The following is a 24,805-nucleotide window of genomic DNA, read 5'->3' as shown; positions in this document are numbered from 1 at the left end:
CTCGGTCCCGGTTCAGGTCGGGCTTGCATCCTCATGACTCCGTTTAGGTTCGCTCTGCTGCTCACGGGTCACTCACGGTGATGAAGCCTCCTCCTCTTCGTTCTTTGGTGTGAAAATCAGTCTGATACCGTCTGTGAACTTTGACGCTGTCCGGTACCGGTCTGCGTATGACAGACCAGCACTGAACGTAGAGTGGGCGATTCGGTTCGGTTGTGCACTGTCGAGGATGACGGACTCGAAGGAGCACGGAGGAGCGCAGCCGCAGTTCTGCGTGACGCTCCCACCGCAGCCCTGAGGAGCTGAAGCAGGTGGAGAAGATCTGGACTTTGTCAGAATATTTGGAGATGTGCGCCGAACCGGAGAGGAGGTCCATCTGATTCATCCTGCGCTCGGTTTGTGCGGTTTCCTACATTCAGTCTTTAGATTTACTCCGAATAAATTCCGTGTGCGGACTTTTGGACTGAGTGTGGTGTGAATGAAGAGTCCTCGGGGAATAAAAGAGTTAACTGGAGCTTTTTACACGCAGTCTGGCTGGCTTCTCTGCGCTGCACTGGATCTGCTTGGAAACGTGTGACACATCCCGGTAACGGTGTGACAGTTTGGGATGTTACGGGAGATTTTTCTGGAGGAATCGCAGTTCTGTGAGCGCCGAACCGCAGATCGTGCCGTGAGTGTGTGGACGGGTTTTGTTTGGGATCTCTGATAGCCTGCATCGTGTGCAAATGAGCGCGTTCGTGAGACTTTGTCAGACTTTTGAACGGAGTCTGGAGTGACGTTCAGCTCGAGCCGGGATCTCCTTGGAAACGGTTAGTGACAGCCCCGCAACCCCCGCCCCCTCAACAGGGATGGTCGGAGCTGATACGACTGCTCCCCCTCTAACAGCCAGATGTTACCCGGCAGGATGGCCCTGAGCCCGGCCGGCGTGCTGTGCGGCCCGCTGGAGGAGCTGCAGGAACTCGCCTTCATCGAGAGGCCGATCCGCAGGAGCCTGAAGGTGGGTGTGTGTGTGTGTGAGAGAGAGAAACGTAAAGTAATGAGGAGGAGGGTGAGTTAGTGGGAGGAAGATCAGCAGCTTCAGTGGAGGAAGCAGAAGGGAGACCCGCAGCATGACGCAGTTTGTCCGCCTGTCTGTCTGCAGAGAGACAGACAGGTCTGAGGTGCATCGAGAAAAACGGCCGATAACTGATCGATTAACCAGTAATCATGAGAAACAGAGTGAAGCTGTCTCTGATCTAATTTAAGACAGTCGCTAATCATGACTGATCAGTAACTGAAAAGATAAACGCGCTGCCTGATTCTTACACCTGTAGCTGTGTGGGCGGGGTTTCACCATGATGACATTGAGAGAGGAGGCGGAGCTTGGGTGTTCTTACGGGAGAAAGCTGCTGTGTTGACGACAAACACACTTGCACTGTGTGCATGTGTATGTGTTGTTATGGTTGACAGTGAGCCTCTCCGTGTCCTCTTATGACCTTCCTGCACGTGTGAATGCTCAGGACAGTTCCTCATTGACAGACGTGACCCGGAAGTATCTGTGTTGCGCCCATAACAAGAGCTGTTCCATTTTTCCAAACACTAAGGAAAGGAGCTTCAGTGCTTCCTTTATTGCTTCCTTTAGCAGAGGAGACACTGGAACATCCTTTAGGAAAGGGAGCAGAAAACGCCAAATCTTAATTCATAGCATCTGATCATTCATGAAAACAGTCAACATATTAAACAAAGTGAAGCAGGATCATGAGAACATTCATCATAACTGCATTTTCCATTAATCCCTAGGGAAATGATGTGCTTTCATCCATAACCCGTTGATATATTTATAGTTTTTATAGCTGTTAAACTCACAGCTGAGATCTGAACATCACACAGCTGGAATAAAACTACTTCCTGTTGAGTTGTTGCTGCATGAATGCAGAACGCTGTATGAGCTCAAGATTATGATCTATACCAGGGGTGGGGAAACTCCAGGCCTCAAGGGCTGGTGTGCTGCAGGTTTTAGATGTGTCCTTGATCCAACACAGTCGATTTAAATGGCTAATAACCCCCTCAACGTGTCTTGAAGTTCTCCAGAGGCCTTGTAATTAACTAATCATTTCATTCAGGTGTGCTGACCCAGGGTGAGATCTAAAACCTGCAGGTTCACCGGCTTTTCAGGCCTGGAGTTCCTCACCCTGATCTATATGAACAGATCAAAGTGTGTGTAAGGTTCTGTATAATCAGTGATCATTAGTAATCATTAGTAATGTCCTTTGTTGTATTACAGGCTTTAGGAGTCATGTTTACTTCAGGTCAGGTGGGAACAGTGATGATGGAGACAAGCAAATAAATAAACACCATATACACAAGATAACTGCCAGAGGGCAGAAGCTTAAACACCTGGTGTCCTGGGTTTGTGCAGTCCTGCAAGATGTTGCGTGCCTTTTTGAGACAGCGGATGCTACAGAGGTCCTTCAGTGATTTTCTAGGCCATGTTAGCGACCCTTTTAAATCAGAATACTTTAATAATCCGTAAGGAAATTGTGTGGGTTACAGTTGATCCAAGACAATAACAGTAACAGACAGTAAATAATACTACATAATCCAAAGTTTACATAATATAAGAAATAGCTCTAATATTTACAAATAGCTCAATTATAAATATGCCTTAATGCCTTCTTGTGTGCCATGCTGTGGCTCAAGAACTACACAGAGATGCAATACATCACCACACCCTCAAAGGCCTTCTTCACAATTTCCAAGGTGTTTGAGCTCCATTTGGAGGTTGTGTCCATATCAGAATCAGAATTAATAAAGTATTCTGATTCTGATTCTGATATACACATCCAGGAACTTGAAGCTGGAAACCCTCCCCACCCACTCTATTGACGTAGATGGGCTGCAGGTTGGACTTCCCCCTCATGAAATCAATGATCAGTTCTTTGGTCTAGGAGTGTTACGGATTAAGTTGTTGTCTGCACATTACCCTAGCAGTCTTTGGACCTCATCCCTGTAATTGTAGGATGATTTATTAACAATGGGCTGTAATTTAGTAACAAAGATGCAGCCAGGTAAAAATCAACATTCTGTCAAGAGCAGCATACATTAGTGGCTGAAAAATCAATTTTATGCTCAGGTTTCACACAAGAGGCTGAAGGAAAATCAGTATCAGCTCAGAGAGAGAGAGAGAGAGAGAGAGAGGGGGAAACTTTTGTCCTACATCAGCATAATAAAGAGTAAAAATTGTACTGTCCACAATAAACAACAATTTGCCAACACCGTTTGTTGTCTGGTAAGGGCTTTATACTATGAGTGCAAGAATTTATATATTTAAAACTGACAATGTGCACTGAAAAGTGCAAATTGCAATAACATGCTCACTTAAAATCTAAGAACAACAGCTGCATGAAGGTATACGATAACGATAATACAAAATAATGTTTGGGATCTTATGCCTGACAGGTGTGTTCACCTGTCACAGAATGAAGAATTAATATACAGCTTTATAGAGAACAGTAGGACTGATTTCTTGAAGTGTTCTTTATGGCAGTGATGTTGAATCAGTTAGAGGGAGAAGGAGCTCTGCAGGTTCAGAAGTCTGGAGTGATAGTGTGGTCAGTGAATACCTCAGGCAGCAGAAACCCAAAAAGGGGAGGAAGAAGGAGGAGAACTATCACAGAAGGACAGGACCCTGCACAGCATGTACCACACTCAGAAGAACTACCTAATACTGAGAAATCCTACCAGTGGCAGGACAAAGCTGGACAGAATGACAGCACAGAATCACTAATGGCAGCACAGGAACAAGCTCTAAGCACAAAATTCATAGAGGCTGGGGTCTATCTGTAAAGATGTCCCAGAGACAATCCAGCACATAACAGCAGCGTGCAAGATGCTAGCAGTCGGGGAATACATGGAACGCCATAACCAAGTGGCTAGCATAGTATACAGAAACATCTGTGTATGGCCTGGAAGTCCCAAGGTAAAAATGGAAGACACCGCCTAGGGTGGTCGAGAACAGTGTTGGTCAAGTTACTTGAAAAAAGTAATTTCGTAACTAATTACTGATTACTTCTCCAAAAAAGTAATCCCAATAATTTACTGATTACTTATTTTCAAAAGTAATTTGTTACTTAGTTACTTTAAAAAAAAACATGATACACAACCTGAATACATAATAAAGCAATAGACCTTTCAGCCCAGATCTATTTTTTATGGATAATCCGTCATATAAAATTGAATCAAATGGAAAGTCTCTTTTTTGAAATTGTTTTATGAGTTTTAATCTTTTAATTTTATAGACACTGCATTAAGCAAAAATTAAATTATATGCAACTGTCTTTGACTTGAAGAAATCTTTTAACATTTAAACCTATTTTCTGCATATTCCAGCATATAAAATAAAATAATGTTTTGTGTTAACACTCGCTCTTTCAAATACATTCAAGTAAAACACAGCAAAAAATAAATAAAATCAAAGATTCAGTGGCACTAAGTCCTGTTGCTCTTAAATGCATTTTCACCCGTTTAGCAGGAGTGGGGCCAGTGGAGGTTTGTCAGTGTCATGTCAGTGGGAGGATTTAGAGATTTCTCAGTGAATTTCACACTCCCGTGGCGGCTTGCTAGGTGCTTGAGATTTGAAGTTTAATTTTTCGCTGTCGAAAGAAGTTTTCTTCCCACACAGAGTGTACAGCAGACGCTAATGTTTTTGTCACTTTTTACGGACTAAAACTTAAAGTAATTTCAGTACATCCACCCTTTAAACGCTGCATGGTTGTACTCTCTCCCACACTCCATATTATCCATTGTTGATCGACACACGTCTGTTGCTGCCACGTGCACCGCACGTGCTTACATCATTGTCATGAGACACTCTCACAAACAAAATCACAACAGTTTAGTAACAGTAACGCAGCGTGCTTACGGGAAAGTAACAGTTATATACTTACTTTTTTGCAATGCTAATCCCTTACATTACTCGTTACTTGAAAAAGTAATTGGATTACAGTAACATGTTACTTGTAACGCATTACTGGCCATCTGGTCGAGAATGACCGAGCTAAGATCCTGACAGACTTCCAGATAGACAGACAAGTTGGTGATGGCTAACCAACCAGACATAGAAGTGGTGGACCCTCAAGCTGACAGGACGAGATGGGAACTTTAAAAAAACCCAAAAAACCAAAATTCCCCTCTCACCCCTGCAGTCGGTCTATCCTCCAATCTCGGGTCCTCTACCAGAGGCCTGGGAGATTGAGGGTCCTGCGCAGTATCTTAGCTGTTACTAGCACTGCGCTCTTCTGGAAAGAGATCTCAAATGTTGTTTCTGGGATCTCTGGAGCCACTTGTCTAGCTTGGGAGTCACTACACCTAGTGCTCTGATTACCGCTTGGACCACTGTTACCTTCACCCTCCACATCTTCTTGAGCTCTTCTCTGAACCCTTGGTACTTCTCCAGCTTCTCAAGTTTGGAAAGCTGCTATTCATGTGAAGAGTGATGTCACCCCACACTTCTTCCGTCCACGTTCTGTCCCCTTTGCATATGTTGCCCTCAGTGAAGAGGAACAGAAGCCACCTCTAGAAGTCAAAGTTGTAAAAAACACTATGCAAACTGATAAAAAGAACCTCAGCTCTTCACAAGTTTCAGCTTGGTCCAGAACTTGCACACCTCCTTGGGTATCAGGTGCATTGGTACTGTATGGCCAAACTGCACTGGTGGAGCTCCCCTGATGGCAGACCAAAACCTAATGAAGAAGGGCCATGGAGCCTGTGGTTACAGATCTGAAGAAGGTCTGATTGCAGTAAAATGGTTCGACAACAAATGTGTCAACCCTCTAAACAATGCCTGTGGGTTCATGCCTCTTTCATCTGTCAAAAGGTGGAGCAAAAACTCCAACGCAAAGATCACCATTGCATGCCCATCACTCATCCTTAGCATATGGGAGGAACTGAGTTTTCTGATATGCTATTACACCTGTATAAGACAAGTTATAAGTTATAAATTGCAAGTTAAGGAGATGGCATATTCTGCTGTTCGGATACATCGTTGACTTGAATTCCTGGTCTACACGAGTTCCTGTGCCCTACAGAACCAGAAACCAATGGCTTTCAAAAGGTTCCACCTGGCTGTGTCTGAACCAAGTCAACAAACCAGATTTGCACTGTTTTTGTTTTATTTTTTTGCAAAGCAAAAATGATTTTGCACAGTAGCATTCAATCAGAAATGGCCTGAATGTGAGTGTTTTGCACTTTTTCATAGTTGCAGATTTAAAATATATATATTTTGTTTTTTGATATAATAAATCATAGGAAATATGATGGAATGAAAACCAGCAATGTTTGCTGGCATGCTACTTGAAATAATCTGTATCCAATGCCCTGGATAGTTTTTGTTATTAATTTAATTATAATTTGGCACTTTATTTGATTTTTCTTCAACTGTAAATTCTACTGTACTTGTGTTTGCATGACAAATACATAAACCATTAAGAGGCATCTCAACCATTTAGTAGAGGTCAATATTTTAAAAACTATAGGGTCTATTGAAAAATAAATGATTGTTGTTATTACTCACTCAAGTCAATAAGGAATACAAACAAAATATTTTTCCATTGCTTTTTATCTTGGTGCAGTAGTTAAAGGGTTAATTTCTTCTTCATCTTCGCCTGTTTTACTGGCAGTTGGCAACCCATTTAATTAGAGCAGGGAGTTGTACTGCCCTCTAGTGGAAGAGAATGTAATTGTTCTACCTGTTACACCGATCGCTCAGAGTACCAATCAGGTGGAACCAGATAATCTTCCACAGCACACCTAATCATTTCTCATGCCACATCTATGTGCCACAGCACAGTGGTTGGGAAACACTGATCTATACAGTTATACATAAACAAGATCCTGAGATACTTGAACTCATCCCTGACCCGGAGTGGGCGCTCCATTGTTTTTTCCAGCTGACAATCATAGGGTCAGAGTTGGAGTTGCTGTTTCTCATTCTTTATGGCTTGCTCTAAGCACAGGTGGGGTTTTTTTTGTGTTGTTTTGTTTTTTGGTTGTAGTTACCACAGGTATTAATACCCAGGTCCTTAAAAGGCTGTGGCTATGATCTTTGACAAAGGTCTCTCAGAGGTCTGATTAGCTTTAGTCTGTGTGGCAGGCAATATCACAGACTTATCATTAACTTCTCACATCTTGTCATGTTATCATATGATGACAACAAACATTTTAATGCAAAATGTGTACTTTACAGAGAAGTAATTTTACTGTATTAGTACTTACTGTGCTAACATGCAGTTAACGTTATTTATTGTTACTACCCTGTGGGACCTTTGTAGTAATAGTTATTCTATGGCATGAATCATATTTTTCAGAGAAAAAATATTTCACCCTACTTTATGGGAGCTTGGGCCCCCTTGTTTAGTCAAATAAATCAGACCCCCACATCTCTGCAACAGAAATTTATTGTGCATACAAGCACCTCTCAAACAGCTTCTTCCACTGGGCCATTCAGACTGTTAACAAATACTACCCCCTCCTCCCTCACATGTGTATAGCCCTTAACTGACCTCTGAATTCCTAACTGTTGCTCAGACCTGATTCTGGGATCCTCTCGTACTCATAATCACTCTCACCAAGGCAGTGACCTTATGACCCTAATTCTCCAATCAAATTCTTTCCTCCCATAAACTGCTCTTGTGCTTGTTTCCTGCAAGTTTGCGCATGCTCATTTTAATGCATTATTTTTTTGCTTTTACATCCTATCACTCAATGTTCTCAAAAAATGATCCCAATCCATGTCCCAACACAACTGTTTCCAATGTGCTGCAACTGCATGAAAACAAGGTGATCATTATAATGATCACCTTGTTTGGTGTTTTCCCCACTCCAAAACTTCTGGTGTTTTTTGAGTGGGGAAATGCCTCAAAAACTAAAACAAGCAGTCCCAAGGAACAGAATTTAGAAGAATTTAGAAGTCAGTCAGTCTAAGCTCAACCTCAAGACAAACATTTTCCTGGAGTTACAGAAAGCTTAATTCACATTTGCATATCCACCACAGAGGTTGCCAGGAAAGACCACCAGAGACTGCAGACACAAAGATGTAATCTTACAAAGACTACGCTTCATAAGCTGAATGCAGTTTTAGAGATTTTTAATGTCATATTTACCTCTGATGGTCTCATATATGATTAGGGTCTGTGTTGGGTCAACTGTCATTAAAGCTCACCTAAGGACAGCACAATCATATCAAACGGGTAACTCTGATCAGCTGACTTTGTATTTTTGTTTTTCCCATCAGACTGCAGAAGAGATTGATCAGCTGACTGTGGATGAAGACCTAAATGACATTGAGAGAGCTGTCTACCTCCTCAGGTGAGTCTCAGCAAAGGTTTATGCGCAGGTCAACAGCACTTCAAACTGAAACCCCACCTAGTGCCCCAGGTTTGTCAGACAGCTCCAGGTGCAGATCTGTTCATTCCTGTGGGAAAATGAAGAAACTGGAGCAGAGTTCAAGCTGAGACTGTAACCATAATCCTTTTTAACCTGCCACAGAGTTTCTTTTTCTCTAAGTTAAATAGGTTACAATGAGACTAAAATAAGTTCAGCTATGTTTACAGTAAAGAACAAATACAAAAGCTTTTGTAGGTATGTGGATTTCTGGATGCCTTGGGTGGAGCTGAAAGCGTTGTCCTCCACCCGTCCTCCTTTGCTGTGACCCAGTAAACTGCGGAGCTAATTGAACAATGGAAGTAATCAGCAGTCCAATCCCAGAGGGTTTAAATTAGTTCACTGAACTCATTCATAAACAGGACTTGAGCCTACAGGACTCAGACTGGAGTCTGGAGCAGATCTGAACCCATAAACCTGCCCTGTTCAGGTCGTCTTCGTTTGTTTGCTTGTTATTTTTTAAATCAACAATATTTTTTATTATTCTCAAATAAATATTAAGTAAAGAAACAGAAGCAAAACAACAAAAATATATTTTTTAAAAAACGAGACACAAACAAGCCTCATGAGATCACAAGTAATATATTCGTAGTGCTTGCCAAGATAAATGGGAGGGTTACATCAGAAAGAGCAACTTTTTGGGGGTCAAAATCAAAACCTTCACTGCTCACATTAGGGACGGAGAGACAGCACAGAGGGAGCGAAGCACGGGGTGGGCTCTCGGGCAAGAATTCCCCAGGGACCCGGAGGGGCTGACCGAGGACAAGTTCAGCCGGGGAAGCCCCGAGATCTTCTTTAACCGCGCAGCGCAACCCCAGTAAAACCCATGGAAGGTGGTCAACCCAGTTGCCATCTGTGAGAGAAGCGGCCTTAAGCGACCGGTGGAAACGTTCGCACATCCCGTTGGCCTGCGGGTGGTACGCAGTGGTTCGGTGGACCTTGACCCCCAGGCCGTCAGCCATGGCAGACCAACGAACTGGGGGCCCCTGTCTGAGGTGATGTCGGTGGGGGGACGGCCATAGCCTCAAAGTCTATGCCAACATAAACGGGAGAAACCAGCACGCGGGATAGACAGTCAGCCACGCAGTTGGACTTACCAGCCACGTGCTGAATGTCAGTTGTGAACTCGGAAATGGCTGCCAACTGGCGCTGCTGGCGCCCGCTCCACGGATCAGGGACCTTGGACATCGCGAATATCAAGGGTTTATGATCGACGTACACGGTGAAGCTCCGACCCTTGAGAAAAAAACGTAAATGCCGCGTTGCGAGGTGCAGGGCCAGCAACTCCCTGTCAAAAACGCTATATTTGCGCTCACTGTTTCTAAGCGTGCGACTAAAAAAAGCGAGCGGTGGCCAGACACCGGAGACCCGCTGTTCTAACACTGCACCCACCGCCACGTCCGACGCGTTGGAGGTCAACGCAATCTCCGCCGACGGAAACGGGTGGGCCAGCAAGGCGGCGTTTGCCAGCGCGGTCTTGGCCCCAGAAAATGCCTGGATGCGTTCAGGGAGCCAATCAATCGGGTCCTTAGCTGTTTTACCCTTCAAGGCAGCATAGAGAGGCTGCAGCAGGTGCGCAGCTCTGCGGTTGTAGAAATTGACCATCCCCAAGAACTCCTGCAGCGCTTTAACGGACGCGGGACGCAGAAAAGCCGAAACGGCCCGGACCTTGTCTGGCAATGGAACCACACCATCAGCGGAAATGCGATGGCCCAAGAAATCCAGAACCGACAAGCCAAACTGGCACTTGGAGGGGTTGACGATCAGGCCGTGTGCCGCCAAGCGCTGGAAAACCTGATGTAGATGGGACGCGTGCTGACTCTCAGAACAGCTGGCCACCAATATATCGTCAAGGTACACGAAGTCGAAAGGCAGCCCGCACAAGACAGAGTCCATCAACCGCTGAAGTCAATTTTAGAAAAAATCGAGGCACCTCGATTTTTTCTAAAATTGACTTGGTGCGGGGGTATCACCGGGTTCCCGTGCGCACCGAAGACGTCCCCAAAACTGCCGTTATTACCCCTTTCGGCCTGTTTGAATTTTTGCGCATGCCATTCGGCCTGAAAGGCTCCGCCCAGACTTTTCAGCGGTTGATGGACTCTGTCTTGCGCGGGCTGCCTTTCGTTTTCGTGTACCTTGATGATACGAGGTGGCCGGAAAAATCCTGGATGTGGGGAATGGGGTAACGGTCGTTCTCTGTAACATTATTCAAACGGCGAAAATCCCCACACGGCCGCCACCGAACGTCTGACTTGGGCACCATGTGTAGCGGAGAAGCCCAGGCACTATTCGACAGCTGCACTATGCCGAGGCGCTCCATTGCGGCAAACTCTTCCCGAGCGACGGAGAGTTTCGCAGGGTCGAGGCGGCGCGCGCGTGCGAACAGCGGGGTACCGACCGTCGGAATATAATGTTCAACCCCGTGCTTCGTTGCCATGTTCGAGAAATTAGGAACAGTCAGTGAAGGGAACTCCAAGAGCAAACGCTGAAAAACATTCCCTGAAGTCACTAAATTAGCCCGATTCAGGGGCTCGATGGCGCGAGTGAAACAGGGTATTGAAGAAAAAGACAGGGCATCAATTAAGCGTCTGTTAGCGACATCGACCAGCAGTCCGTGGGCACAAAGCAAATCGGCACCCAAAATAGGTACAGAGCTCGCGGCAACAACAAAGGTCCATTGGAAATCCCGACCATGAAAACAAACAGTCACGAACCTTTCCCTGAACGTTGCGATGGGAGAGCCATTAGCCGCAATAAGCTGCAGTCCGCAGCTAAACTGTCGGCTCCGGACGGGGGAAGGAGGCTCTTCTGGGAGCCGGAGTCCACCAGGAAACGTCTCCCAGAGCGCGAGTCTTCTATGAAGAGCAGTTTTTCTTTGTCGCTAGCGGTGGCGGCCGCTACAGCGCGCTGGCGGGGCCCGTGTCCCAGGGTCGGAAAAGCGCAAGGCAGCAGAGAGCAGCGCGCTCCGGCGCCAAAACGCTGATGGTAGAAACAGAGGTCCCGTCCGTGGTGTCGCTGTGCCGCGATCTTTGCCGTCAGCGAAGGATCGGATACGTCGGGGCAGGTCAACGGGGAAGTGGAAGGCGCTGCTGGCGAGGCTGGAACTAGGTCGTGATCGTGGAAAGTGCAGGTAGCCAGGAGAATACGATCCGCGTCCTCAGCCAGGGAGCGATAATCCTTTGTGCCCAGAAGCGGAGAGTTGGCGAGGCCGGCTCTCACGGCCGCCGGCAGCTGTCGGAGGAAGATGTGGGCGAAGAGGAATCCCCCGTCGTCCGGTCCGAGAAAGGATAGCATGTGCTCCATCAGTTCGAGAGCCGTACCGCCACCCAGGCCTGAGAGGCAGAGGAGCTTCTCGGCTCGCTCTGCGTTGGAGAGGGCATTGCGCCGAAGAAGCAGCTCCTTAAGGGCGGCATACTTCCCTCGGGTGGGTGGGTCCCGGAATAGAGTCAACGCACGACGGGTGGCTAGTGGGTCGAGAGAGGCCACCACATGGTGATATTTCGTGTCGTCAGCCGAGATGCCACGAAGAGCGAACTGAGCCTCCACGTGCACGAACCACAACGGGGGATCGTGAAGCCAAAAGTCCGGCAGCTTGAGCGCCACAGCAAACGCAGCTGCAGCCGGAGGCAGAGGGCTGGCGGCTGCTGATGCATCCAGAGCGGAGTCGGTGCCACCATCGGACTGCACCATGTTCGAGTCAGGGGTCACCAATGTGGAGGTAAACACAGATGACACGAGAGCTCTTGATTAACACTGCTCGTTTATTACTTACTTTATCACCACACAACCGAATACTTTTCCCTCCAAAACACAGCAACAACACTTCCTGAGAACTGGGTGTGAGTGGAGCCCTCCAGTGGTCCACCACAATTGTTTATTTTATTCTATTTTCACTTGCTACACATGGGACAGGGGAAAGAAAAGGGAGAAAGAAAGAGAGGTAGGGAAAGAAAAACAGCAGGGAAGAGGAACGGTGATAAAGGGCAAAAAAACAAAAACCAACAAAACAAACAGACAAAAAATACATATATCAATCACCTGGATCACCTGTTGAGAAAGAAAAAAGAGAAAACAAGCAAAAAAAAGAGAGCAATATAATAAACAACATCATCGCGATAATCTATGTGTATATAACAGTAAATACTAAATATTGAATATTATTGTAGGATCGACAGCGCACAATGTGCTTTTGCTCACAATAAGTCTGTGGATAGGAACACAAGGTTCACCAGGAAGACACAAAGGATAATAGTTTGCTGTTTTTGGACTGTGCCGTGTGCATTGAAGAGAATAGAAACCTCAACATTGAAGTTTACCTGAAGCCCACACACACCGATCAGTACATCCTCTATGACTACCACCACCATCTGGGACACAAACTGGAAAACAAAGACAAAGTTTGAAAGAGCAGTGAAAGAAGCTATCTATGTCCACTGTGATCATTTATTATATAGTCAGGTAGACAGTGTTGTGACCACTGATAAGAGCAGTCCCGTCAAGTTTTGTGTTTAAGGCTTTAGAGCATGGTGTTAGCATGGTGTCATACATTGACTCAGTAAGACATCTTCCTCCATGCGGCTAGTCAGCTTTAGCTGCTTAGTTGTTTTCCCTTTTCCCTGCTTAAAATAAAGAGCAGTAGTTTGTTGTGTTTCAGCAGTAGTAACAGCAGTAGAAGATGAAACTGAACAGTGCAAAGCAGCTACCATAGACCAATCCACACCTTTCTGACCTGGAAACATTCTGACTACTCATTCTATCTCCCCTCTTTCCTCCCCTCTCTCTTCCCTCCGTCTCCCCTTCTATGTCAACTCTGCATCCCCGCTGTCTCCCCTCGGCTCTTCAGTGTTGGTCAGGAGGTGCAGAGGGTCAGTGTCATCAGTAACCTCCCGAGTCTCGTCCGACAGAATCCAGCTGAAACATTTCGTAGAGTGGTACCAAAAGTTCGGGTAAGTTACCTCTGTCACACTGTACTTCAAGGACATCAGAGTATGGCCACAAAATGACAGGTGCAATGTACAGGTGTGTCTTACAGGTAACCTGTCCTGTCTGTGTGACCCAGGAGGTTCTGAACGGAGCTGGAGCTGAAATCCAGCTGGCTGCAGCGGCGTCATTTTTAACCATCCTTCAAGATGACATCATACTGATCCACACCCACACTTACTCCATCCTAAAGATTGTCTTGTTGCACCTGAACCACAGAGACACAGGTAAAAACCTGAACTTCAGACGTGACAACAAGAAAAAAAGAAACCCTGGTTTGCTGGGCTCCTTTCATTGATAATAGTTTCAAATGTGTCCAGGTCCTTTCTCCCTGTAGAGATCTGTAGGTCCTGATGAGGTGTGTGGTTGCGATTTTTGTGTAAGTGCTATAATTGTGGTGTTATTCTTTGATGGACCTTTCCAGTCTACGGTGTACGTATGACAGCTGGGATAGGCTCTAACCTCACACCCCAAAGACAATATTCAATAAAAGCAACTTTTGCTTGCTCCAGATTTTAAGAATATTCCATGGCTTATAAATGATGACATCATTTTTACACTGCCAACATACAGGTATAAAACATCTGTATATCTGACATTCTGACACCAAAGTTGCCTTGTTTGTTACTGATTTTGCCATCTTCATTGACAGTGGTGAGCAACGCCTGGCTGGAAACTCTGCTATTAGCTATCAACGCTCTGCCCAAAGAAACCATCAAACAAGAGGTCAGTTAATGCTGGCTAATCAGTTAATCCAAAATGCTGCAGTAAGAGTACTTACAAGGCCTAAAAAGAGAGAGCATATTTCTCCTATTTTGGCTTCCCTTCATTAGCTCCCTGTTAAATCCAGAAATTAAAATCCTGCTCCTCACATACAACGTCTTAAACAATCAGGCCCCATCTTATCTTAATGACTTTATAGTACCATATTACCCCATTAGAGCACTTCGCTCTCGCACTGCAGGCTTACTTGTTGTTCATAGAATATTTAAAAGTAGAATAGGAGGGAGACAGACACTATCTCTACTTTTAAGATTAGGCTTAATTGCAAAAGAATTGACTTGAACTGATTATTTACCAGATTTATATGGTCAATGAAATGCGTGTCTCCACAGGTGCTGAACCCCCTACTACATCAGTCTCAGCTGTCTCACGCTCCTCAGGCTCGGCTGGCCAGCTGTCGCATTTTAGGAAAAGTTGCCTGCAAATTTGATTCCTACATGTGAGCTGCAGCATGTAGTACTCTGTAGTATTATAATACAAAGAGTTCTCTCATTTGGTCTAATACTAACTCTGTTTCTGTGCATCAGTGTAAAGAAGGAGCTGCTGCCTTTGGCTCGTTCTTTATGTCAGGACCCGGAATTTGAAGTCCGAGCCTGTATGTGCCGTCAGCTGGAGAGCATTGCGAGAGCCACTGGGTAATTGCAAGAAAATACTGAATAAACAATCATTGGGTAAAACACAACACTGACCAATGAAAAGCCCTGCACCGACCAGATGAAATCTCACCACTAACCAACCACTAGCCAGACAGTAACCAAGCAACCAAAAATCAAACAAAACCCAACACCTACCAAACATATGTGCTGTTTTTCTTTCAGGGTGGATGACACCAGGACAGAGCTTCTTCCTGATCTAGTGGAACTTGCTGGAGATGAGGACAGCAGTGTCCGCCTTGCTGCCTTTGACACAATCATCAACCTAATGGAGATGATGGACAGCGGTAAGTCAGATTTCATGCGGTATGCATAGGTGGCCCAGTATTTTAGTCTATTCAGTGTGTATTTGTAAACAGCTGGTTTAAAAATTCTTCTTCTCAGATGACCAACTCCACGTTGTCATTCCTTTGGTGATGGCGGTGTGTGAGGCCTCGCTGCAGGAGGATGAAACAATTATGGCATCTTTGTCATTCCAGTTTGGGAAGCTCTGCAATGAATTGGCAGGTAGGACCAGTAGAAACAAAAGTCATTTGTTTAAATTAATTTTTTTTGGTGTCCACATATATGGACATCACATTTTGGGTTATTTAGACCAAAATACTCAATTTTGCTCTACAAGGGCCTGATATCCACTTACGAGGACATTATACTGCTACTGTTCTATGGAAATTTTAAATGAATATCCTCATATGTGGCTCTCATTTTTCTTAGAAACAAAAATTAGGTAAAAAGAAAAAATCTGGTAATTCTTTGTTTTTACATTCATCAAGTCCCAATCAACCCAAATATCAAAAAGAAATTAAAAACGCATGCGGTGGAAGAGTTTGGGTCTTAGGAGGTTAAGACATATCAGGTGAAAGGTTGCAAATAGCAGCAAGTCTGGGAGTTCAGTGAGCTCTACACTTCTAAAGTTACCCAGTGTGAAAGCCTTGCCCCTATAGAACACCAGCACTGCAGAATATATGAACACTGCCTGCTGAGGGACAGGAACCTGGAAGGAGTGCTTGAAAAGAGCAGTCTGTTGTGATCCACAGAAGTGATCTGAAACACTCTGTTTTAGATCACTTCTGTGGATCATACTGTTTGATGATCGTGTTTCAGGCTCACTGTTAGATGAGCAGAAGAGTCATTTACTGCAGACATTTAAGGAGATGTGTACCACTGGACTGCAGACTGATGGAAACCAGACTGATAGCAACAACGAATCCACGCTTATCCGCTGCAACTGCTGCTACAACCTGCCGGTACACACGTGCACACAAACCCACAGACAAACACTCACAGTTCGTCAGCTCTTTAGGTGGTGGGGTCACTTCCTGTTCTCTCCATTCAGGCTATGGTGGTTTTTGCAGACACAGCTCATTTCCTATCGGAGCTGTACCCTTCTTTCTCTAGTCTTTGTAGTGACCCAGAGGTCTGTGTCCGGCGCAGCGCAGCAGCCAGTTTCCACCAGGTGAGATCCAGGCCTGATTCCAGATGGTCTATCCTCAGGGATTGGGCCTTTTGGCTGAGAAAGAAAGAAAGAAATGATCAAATAAAATTGCTAAATGATTGCCTCACTCTGTTTGACTGCTTCCTTTCCCGCCTTGCTGTCAGGTGGTCAAGTTGCTTGGTTCAAAAGTCCAGCTGGTCCACAAAGAACTTCTGTGTCTGCTTCAGGATGATGCACTGGAGGTGAGCGGCAATGCCCACTATCACTGTTTCATCAATCAGGATTTAGGGCCAAATGCCAATAACTTTCTGTGATGTCACAGTTTAGAAAATCATACATCAGGTTTTATTTGAATAAAGTGTTATGTTGGATTTTCTCTTGAGGTGCTGGATGCTCTGATGACTCATGTAGAAGAAACTTTGGAGGCAGTTCTGTCACGAGGAGAGAACCAGACGCTGGACAACAAGGTGAGAAAATAAAAATTTTCATTTTCACTTTAGTTTATCTCTCATTGCTTCCTTTAATCAAGTTCCCAGATCTGATGGCAGGACTACTGTTAGCTGAACAGAAGATTGGACGTTCCTTACGTTGGCGGCTTCACGAGAAGCTGCTACAACGTTATAGCTGCCTGGCAAGACTGCTTCCTGGAGAGCTGCTACACCAGAGCTTCTCCCCTCGCATCTTCATTATCCTCACCACCAATGTGAGCACTGCCACATGCCACACCACGTCACAGCATGCTACATACAATATCCCATAGCATCCCACAGGTGAACCTGTGACAATAACACTGCTGTTTTGGTTGCAGAAAGTGTTGCCGGTACAGAAGGCGGCAGCTCGCACATTCTGCACATTCCTGCGCTACAACCGCAAACAGGAGCAGCGTCAGGAGATGATGGGGCGACTCATACAAGGTCAGAACATTTCTGGTTCTTCTGGCGCTTTTACTCTGATATTTGAACAGCAGAACATCAATAGGAATGCAGCTAACATGTAAATGCTGACAATCTGATAATCTCAGATCTGGCTCAGGGACGCAGCTACTGGCATCGTCTGAGGTTCCTAGATGTTTGTGAAACTGCCACAGAGATTTTCTCCAGAAAGTACTTCAACAAACATTTCCTGATTCCAGCACTGGAGCTAGTCCATGACCCAGTTGCCAATGTCAGGTACATCATACTCATTTCGTCCAATGAGACATTGGCAAATCTGTCTGACATCCTACTAAACACACCTTTCTGGCTCTCAGGTACAAGCTGTGCCAGTTGCTGCCCAGGTTGCGTTCTTCGCTTCGTCTGCCAGCTGACAAACAGCTGCTACAGAAACTTGACTTCTGCGTCCAGAAGCTGCTTTGCAAAGAGAAAGACAAAGATGTGGTGGCCATGATTCGCAAGGTAACGCCTACCAGAGTCCAGACTATTCCAGATATTCAGGTCTGCAGACTTCAGATTCTGACTGTGTTGTTGATGAAGGTGATCAATGTTTCCATCGTCTTTTCCAGACAGTCTTGGAACTGGACAAACTAGACCTCTCAGAACCTGTAAGAAGTTGCTTTAACATGGAGCTGAAATGAGAATACAGGTTTACTGCTGACCTCTAACCTCCTTCATGTCTTGTGTCTGTGGACAGTTTCATAAGAGGCAGGAGAGGGACTTGTTGGACCAGAAGAAGGAGAAGGAGGAGACGCTGTTGCTGGAGATGGTGAGTCTGAGACCTGCTACTAGACTACAGCCTGAGCTGCCTTGCTTTGTTATAAAAATGTCTTTGTGTTGTCAGGAACAGCTGGAGAGGCAGCAGAATGAAGGAAAACTGAACTCTGACAAACACCCGGAGAGAAAAAGTGAGCGGGGGGGGGGCAGTCTCAGCAGAAATTTAGACCTGCAGTTCAGTCTGTAAACCATGTTTCTTTGACAGGAAGAGACAGCAAGACCAGTCTATCTGCCACCAAGTCCATGTCTGTGTCCTCATCTGCAGGCGCCTCATCCTCCTATGGTGAGACGATGATGATGATGTTAATGATGGTGATGACGGTGATGATGATCTCCTCTCTGTGCAGGTAAAGAGATGAGAAAGGCAAAGCTGTCACGGAGTCGGTCCCTCACCAGTCAGCCGACAACATCTAAACCTGTGACCTCAGACAGATCTCTGTAAGAACATCAACTTCCTCAACCCTCACCCTTAGTTACATAAACCTTCTGCAGCACAGAAAAAATGTGTGTCTCTGTATTAACAAGGCTGATACAAAGGTCATTCTGAGTCTAGCCTGAGGTTTGAATTCTGCTATACAAAGATCTCATCTGTGACCAACTGTGAATATTATATATAATATTGACAAAGTAAAGACCATTAATACAAAATAAGACCGCATGTAAAATAACATTTATTACAGTAAAAAAAGATCATGCTAATAATGCCTCGTTGGCTGCATGTCGCAAAATGAACTGGTTGCCATTCTTCTGAAGTTTCTTTACAATTGTCCACTTTTTTAGTTAAAGCTTTTACCCAGCACATTGCACGCTCCTGCTTCCTACTTGCTTACCGGTAGCTTATACCCACTCTCACACACGAACAGTGCAATAATTGTTTAGGCAAGCTTGACCTTCAAAATAAAATCAGCACCATTTCAACTAAATGAAATAAAAAGTAACAGATTCCACTTGCAATTACAGCTATGACATTGACAAAAAATTATATAAACATTATCCTTATGGCAACAGATACACAATGGATGGCATTACCTTGGCCTCCAGTAACACTGTGAGGACCTTGGAGTTATTTTTAACCAGGATATGTCCTTCAATGCACATATTAAACAAATATTTAGGACTGCTTTCTTCCGTTTGTGTAATATTTCTAAAATTTGAAATATTTACTTACTTCAAGGCTGGACTACTGTAATTCATTATTATCAGGATGTCCTAAAAATTCCATGAAAAACCTTCAGTTAATCCAAATGCAAGAGTACTGATAGGGACTAGAAAGAGAGAGCATATTTCTCCTGTATTGGCTTCCCTTCACTGGCTTCCAGAATCAAGCTTAAAATCCTTACTTTAACACATAAAAGTCTTGAATAATCATGCTCCATCTTATCTTAAAGACCCAATACCATCCATCCATCCATCTTCATCCGCTTTATCCGAGGCTGGGTCACGGGGGCAGCAGCCTAAGCAAAGAGGCCCAGACCTCCCTCTCCCCAGCCACCTCCTCCAGCTTATCCGGGGGAACACCAAGGCGTTCCCAGGCCAGCCGAGAGATATAATCTCTCCAGCATGTCCTAGGTCTGCCCCGGGGCCTCCTCCCGGTGGGACATGCCCGGAACACCTCACCCAAGAGGCGCCCAGGAGGCATCCTTGTCGAATGCCCGAACCACCTCAGCTGGCTCCTTTCGATGTGGAGCAGCAGCAGCTCTACTCTGAACCCCTCCCGGATGGCCGAACTTCTCACCCTATCTCTAAGGGAGAGGCCAGCCACCCTTCGGAGGAAGCTCATTTCTGCTGCTTGTATCCGCGATCTCGTTCTTTTGGTCACAGCTCGTGGCCATAGGTGAGGGTAGGGACGTAGATCGACCAGTAAATTGAGAGCTTCACATTTACACTCAGCTCCCTCTTCACCACGACGGACTGGTGCAGCGTCCGCATCACTGCAGCCGCAGCCCCAATCCCAATTCCTTCCACTGCCTGACAATTTTCTCAGTCGACGTCAGCAGCGCTCCGCCAGCACTATACACAGTGCAGGTAGAGCACCGCTTTCCCCTCCTGAGACGCCTGACGGTTTGCCAGAATCTCTTCAAGGCAGTCCGAAAGTCTTTTTCCATGGCCTCTCCGAACTCCTCCCACACCCGAGTTTTTGCTTCAGCCACTGCCCGTGCCGCATTCGGCTTGGCCTGTCGATACCTTCACCTCTGGTGTCCACCATTTGGTTCGGGGAATACCACCACGGCAGTCACCAACCACCTTGCGGCCGCAGCTCAATGCAGCAGCTTCGGCAATGGAGACGCTGAACATGGTCCATTCGGACTCAATGTCCCCAGTCTCCCTCGGAATGCTGTTGAAGCTCTGCCGGAGGTGTGCGTTGAAGATCTCGCGGACCCGATACCTTCTTATCTAAATGATATTCAACAGGTACCTTATCAGGGGTAGCAGTAGGCACCATCTCAGTATCCTGTGTGTAATGTCAGGGTCCCTGCTTCATACAATCCTGATCAAACGTTTAAAACCACTTGAAAAATGGCAAAAACTCATATTACGTATGGCTGGAGCTTAACAAGGTTCCATGTAGAGCTTCAACATGCAACAAGAAGAAATGGGAGTGAGACAAAACAATTTTTTGAGCATTAAATTTATTGAGAACAATGCTTAAACTGAAATGGGCTGTTTTACAGCTGATCAAAAGTTTAGGACCACATGCCTTTAAAAAGCCAAAAATGTGGATTCATTGTTATTTTCTGTCAGGAGGTCACATTGTCATGACATTCTGATGGCAAAGGCAAAGAAACTTTCCCTTTTTGAACGTGGTCATGTTGTTGAACTGCATAAGCAGGGTCTCTTGCTGCTTGCCATCACTGCTGAGGTGGGATGCAGTAAGACGGTCATTTGGAATTTCTTAAATGATCCTGAGATTTATGGAGCAGAAGAGTCAAGTGGAAAACCCAAATAAATTTCACTAGCACTGAGCTGGAGGATCCAATTGGCTGTCCGTCAAAACACTGGAAGATCCTCGACCCAAATTAAGGCGTTACTGGTGCCGACTGCAGCCCCATAATCATCAGATGACATCTGAGACTAAAGGGCTTCAAAAACAAAAAATGTCTTCAAAGGCCTCGTCTCCTTGAACGCTACAGAACTGACCATTTGGACTTTGCAAGAGAGCACCAAACATGGGACATTGAAAGGTGGAAGAAAGTTTTATTCTCTGATGAGAGAAAATTTAACCTTGATGGTCCTGATGGTGTCCAACATCACTGGCATGACAAGGAGATCCCACCTGCGATGTTTTCTACATGCCACAGTGGAGGGGGCGCCATAATGGTCTGGGGTGCTTTTTCCTTCAGTGGAACAATGGAGCTTCAGGAGGTGCAGGAGCGTCAAACGGCCATTGGCTATGTCCAGATGTTGCAGAGAGCATCCTTCATGACTGAGAGCACTCGTTGAAAAATACCGATTGTTAGTACACAGACAAGACAACGCTATAGTACACAATGTCCGCAGGACAAGGTACTTCTTCCAGTAAAATAACATCACTCTTTTGAACTATCATGTGTGTTCCCCTGATCTAAATCCAATTGAGAACCTTTCAGGACGGATGGCAAGGGTACTTACAAAAATGGACAACAGTTCCAGACAGTAGATGCCCTTCATGTGGCCGTCTTCACCACTTGGAGAATGGTCCCAGACACCTCATGGAAACTCTTGCACCAAGCATGCCGCAATGAATATTTGAAATGAACAGCAATAACGGTGAAGCTACTCATTACTGAGTTCATGTTTGGAATTTGATTTCTGTTTTGGGGGATTTACGGGGTTCTTTGCAGGTGTGGTCTTAAACTTTTGATCAGCTGTAAAACAGCCTGTTTCAGTTTAGGCGTTGTTTTCAATAAATTGCATGTTCAAAGAATGTTTTGTCTCACTCCCATTTCTTCTTGTTGCATGTTAAAGCTCTACTTAGAACCTTGTTAAGATCCAACAATGCAAAATGCGATTTTATGTCATTTTTAAGTGGTCTTAAACTTTTGATTTGGACTGTATTTTCATTAATTTGGACTGTAAAGACTTATAATTCTATGGCACTGATTAATCCACAGATGAACATGTATCTTGTTAGCGTGTTTGTGTGTGTTGGAAATTTTTTAGGTTGGTTTGTATAAAATTAGCTCTTTTAATTAGAAACTTTTTTTTTAACTCTAAACAAGCTCTGAGAAAGACCTTACTCCACACTTTGCTAGCTAGCACACCCAGCTTCACATTTTCAAAACAGTAATGGTTATGTATCTTCTGTAAAGACACCAAAATCCAACCTGACTCTGATGCATCCATCGGTTTGAGAATGGGTGTGTGTTGGCGTCAGGTTCCAGAAGTCCATTATACTCTAGTTGATTTATCAATTGTGTGTTTCAGGAAGGTCAAAGAGCTGAGCAGTGGATCTGCATCTGGGAAGGCCTCCATGTTGACCAGTAAAGGTAGCTTACTGACACTCAGGCCTGATCGACTTCAGAGTCAGTCTCTATATGAGTGTCTTTACTGTTTTCATGTCTCTTACAGATGACTCTTTAAGGACAGCTCACTTCAGCATGGGAGCCCAGTCTGCCTCCTCCATGCCAGTCCTGATCCGTAGCAACACTACTAGTCTCCTGGACAGGGCCAGTACGCTGGACCAGAGAGACCACAGGACCAGTACTCTAGAGCAGAGAGACCACAGGCCTAATACACTTGACTACAGGACAGTTAACATGGATCACAGGAACAATATAATGGACCACAGAACCAGTACATTGGACCAGAGAGACCACAGAACCAGTACCTTGGATCAGCGAGACCACAGGACCAGTACCTTGGATCAGCGCAGTAAAACAATGGATCGGGGGTGCGGCATGAAGGAAGGCCAGTCCAGGAAGCTATCCATGTAAGTTCTTTGTTCTAGCATAAACCTGGGTCCTGTTCCACAACATGGAATTAGAAAAAGTGAGTTCAGGTGCTTTGGGACCAAACAGTTTTAAGGAGAATTGAGGATAACTTTCAGAGAGCTCTGTTATTTATTTCTTCCTCCATACAGTTAATGTAAGGACAGTTAATGTAAGGGCAAATATCTACTGATGTTTAAATCTTTGCAAATATTAAACAATGGTTTAAACTTCAGTGACTGTCCAAAGTTTTCAGTAGTCAATCTATTAGAGGACAGAAACAGCCATCTGTGGACATCACAGAATTACCATGAGATAAGAACCACATCGTAAACTGTTTGATCCACAGTTTATTTTTTATCTACACTTTATTATCTTTTCCCATTACACTCCTGTTTAAAGTTTAAACATAAATCCTTCACCATTATCCAGAATTCAGCTCCTTTGGAGGCCCCACCTTTTATTTTCTAACCACCATGATGGCGGTTTTCTTTGCCCATACAGATGAACGCAGAGCAATAAAGTTATTGATTATTGATTGACCTTTGATCAGCTGATCTCAGGGCTACTGAGTAAGAAGTCTGATCTGGTTTCATTTTCTCATATTTTGCAGAAACAGGAAGTCGAACTCTTTCAGCGTCCAATCGGGACGAGACTGAAGATGATGACATCATCATACCTCCACTAGGCCATTAGCCAGTCAGCATTCAGAAAAGAGTTTCCATTCAGCTTCAGGACATTACCCAGAATACATCAGGACCTCATCAGAGACAGGGGAGTCTGATTCTACCTGTATCTATTGAGAACTGTGTAGACTGATGATCTCATCCTGCCACCTGATTGATTCAGTAAAAGAGTCCACCCACAAATTGTTGCTGTGTTCTTATTGGTTAAAGCAGGGGTCTCAAACTCGTGGCCCGGGGGGGCTCCCTATGTTAATGTGAAGAAATATAATGCAGTTTGATCTGTGAAGTTACTTTTTTTGTTAGGGAGGATTTGTTTGTTGTTGAGTGCAATGTTAAAACAAGTTCTTTAAAAAGCCAAAAATGGACAGCAAGGCAATGTGACCAGAGTACAAACATGCTGAGGGATTGGCTGTGTTAGTTCAGTGAGAGTCAAAAACTAATGTGTACACTGCATTTTTATTCTGTTAAATATGAACAAAATGATAGCAGAAGTGCTGCCACATGTCGAGCCAGAAAGAGAGGACCAACATGTTTATTTGGTCATTCAATGAAAGGCTTCCGTTAGTTAAGAGAGAGAGAAAAAAATTGTCCTGTTATACAATATTTGAATTTTTTTTAAAAACCAAACAAACAAACACTACATATTAGGAAATATTTGTGGGTTTTTTCTTGTTTGTTTGTTTTGTACTACTTGAACATTAAAGTGGCCCTCCAATGAGACGACAGTGCCAGGAGTGGCACACAGCTCGTTTAAGTTTGACACCCCTGGGTAAAAGGTTTCAGCTGCTGTCCTGTGACTTTTTTCTCTGAGCTTCTCTCATAGTGTCATTTCAATAAAAGTTCATATGATCCAAAGATCAGAAAAAAGTGAATATCAATCCCACTCCACCTGCAGCATTAACACGTTTCCTTACTGGTTATCTAACAAAGTCATACATAATCAATCATCAGTCACGGTGAACAAACCAGGACTGAAAAACCCTACATGTAATGCAGTACTTTTACTTGATATTTGTACATCAGCGGAGGTTGAGAATACTTCTTCCACAGGTGAGCACCTATGAACACATCAGTACTGCGGAGGATTCACGTTAAATAGGTTTAATATTTCATAAATGCAACAGCACAGGATACACAACATGCTAATCAGCTGTAAACACAATGTGCAGCTGATGGAGAGGTCTACATCAGAGTTTCACATAGAAGTTTCAAAAGTGGAAAAGAATAAAAAAAACAA

At 44.7% G+C, this 24,805-nt stretch overlaps 1 protein-coding gene across 8 annotated transcripts; it reads left to right on the top strand.

Annotated features, from left to right (window-relative positions):
• ppp4r4 (protein phosphatase 4, regulatory subunit 4) lies at positions 1–24,805 on the top strand. Of its 8 annotated transcripts, none has more exons than XM_040017832.1 (26): positions 1–994; positions 8,267–8,340; positions 13,259–13,361; positions 13,448–13,622; positions 14,048–14,121; positions 14,511–14,617; positions 14,706–14,813; positions 14,997–15,118; positions 15,216–15,338; positions 15,936–16,078; positions 16,168–16,287; positions 16,431–16,508; positions 16,650–16,733; positions 16,796–16,969; positions 17,075–17,180; positions 17,288–17,435; positions 17,516–17,660; positions 17,768–17,806; positions 17,896–17,967; positions 18,043–18,106; positions 18,181–18,258; positions 18,323–18,413; positions 22,380–22,441; positions 22,524–22,680; positions 22,804–22,884; positions 23,496–24,805. In XM_040017832.1, the coding sequence occupies exons 1-26, from the start codon at positions 887–889 to the stop codon at positions 23,539–23,541; spliced, it is 2,682 nt and encodes an 893-aa protein (XP_039873766.1). In that variant the 5' UTR covers positions 1–886; the 3' UTR covers positions 23,542–24,805. The 8 variants fall into 8 exon arrangements, with proteins under 8 accessions (XP_039873766.1, XP_039873765.1, XP_039873762.1 ...); XM_040017831.1 differs by having other exon boundaries at positions 22,744–22,884; XM_040017828.1 differs by having other exon boundaries at positions 13,475–13,622; positions 22,524–22,884.

Source organism: Simochromis diagramma, unplaced genomic scaffold (genome assembly GCF_900408965.1).
Source record: "Simochromis diagramma unplaced genomic scaffold, fSimDia1.1 OVJJ01000802.1, whole genome shotgun sequence".
In the NCBI taxonomy this organism is placed as follows: Eukaryota; Metazoa; Chordata; class Actinopteri; order Cichliformes; family Cichlidae; genus Simochromis; species Simochromis diagramma.
The sequence above is the reverse complement of the archived record's forward strand: the minus strand, read 5'-3'. Positions and strand labels throughout refer to the sequence as shown.